This window comes from Chaetura pelagica, unplaced genomic scaffold, assembly GCF_000747805.2.
Source record: "Chaetura pelagica isolate M959 unplaced genomic scaffold, ChaPel_1.0 scaffold644, whole genome shotgun sequence".
NCBI lineage: Eukaryota > Metazoa > Chordata > Aves > Apodiformes > Apodidae > Chaetura > Chaetura pelagica.
Window position 1 is genome coordinate 35,006 of NW_009952986.1, and position 1,023 is coordinate 36,028.

The window sequence follows — 1,023 nt, forward strand, 5'->3', positions numbered from 1 at the left end:
AACCAGTGGTTTGGTTGGAAAAGCCCTGAAGATCATCCAGTCCAAGAATGGGTTGGGTTGGAGAAAACCTTGAAGATCAACTGGTCCAACAACGCTTGGATTAAACCTTGCAGACCTGAATGACCTTCAAGCTCTTTCCCACCCCAAACCCTTCCCTCTGGCCATCCCCACTAACCCCACCCCCCCTTTCAGGTCCTGCAGAGGATGGATCCAGCCCCCCCGAGGAGCAAAGCCCCCTCCTTCCTGGCTGACCTGGGCAGGGCCACCCTGCGGGGCATCCGGCGCTGCCCGCGCTGCGGCACCTTCAACGGGACGCGCGGGCTGAGCTGCAAGAACAAGAGGTGCGGGACAGTTTTCCGGCAGGGCTCCCGGGCCCAGCCCCCCCTGGATGCTGTCAGGATCCTGACTGGCTCCCCAGCCCAGCTCTGCTCTGTGAGGAGAAGGGAACGGGGTCTGGATCACCGGTGTTTTGTGGAGCTGGGGGTGTCGGGGACCCCCCTCCCCCAGCTCGGCTCCGGGCGCTGCTCCTCGCCCGCCTGCCTGAAGAACGTGGCTCGTGGGTTGGTGGAGCAGCAGTGTCAGCACATCAAGCTGGCCCTCAGCTGCCAAGCAGAAGCCACCCCTCTCCCCTTGAAGAGCTCGGTGCTCAACTCCATGCAGGCTCCTCAGGAGGCCAAGGAGACCTTGTGGCAACTGGCCAGCCAGCCCAGCGGGCCCCTGGTGCAGAGGGTCACCAAGAACGTCCTGGTGGTCAAGTGCAAAGCCAGCCAGGAGCACAGCTTGGGCTACCTCCACGCCTGCTTCACCCCCAAACCCAGCACTGGGACCTTGGGGGGAGGTGGGCACAGGTTCTCCTGCTCCTGCCAGAGCCCGAGGAAGGGGGAGGAAGAGGAGGAAGAGGAGAGAGAGGAGGGGGTGGTGGCCCCAGCAGCTCCGCGCTGCATCCACTTCCTGGCCTGTCTCTGCGCCTTTGCCAGTGATGAGAGCCTGGCCAGGGAGTTTGCCCACCTGCTGAGCTGTGGC

The 1,023-nt window shown here is 63.7% G+C and overlaps 1 protein-coding gene across 1 annotated transcript in view; it reads left to right on the forward strand.

The window, feature by feature from the left end:
- Positions 1-204: 204 nt before the first annotated feature.
- LOC104387703 (chromosome unknown open reading frame, human C2orf42) overlaps positions 205-1,023 on the forward strand; it is a gene marked incomplete at its 3' end in the record, with an annotated part of 7,614 nt that continues 6,795 nt past the window's right edge. Inside the window, exon 1 of the mRNA XM_009996485.1 lies at positions 205-1,002. Coding sequence (XP_009994787.1) covers positions 205-1,002 — 798 coding nt within the window. The remainder of the gene's footprint in view (positions 1,003-1,023) is intronic.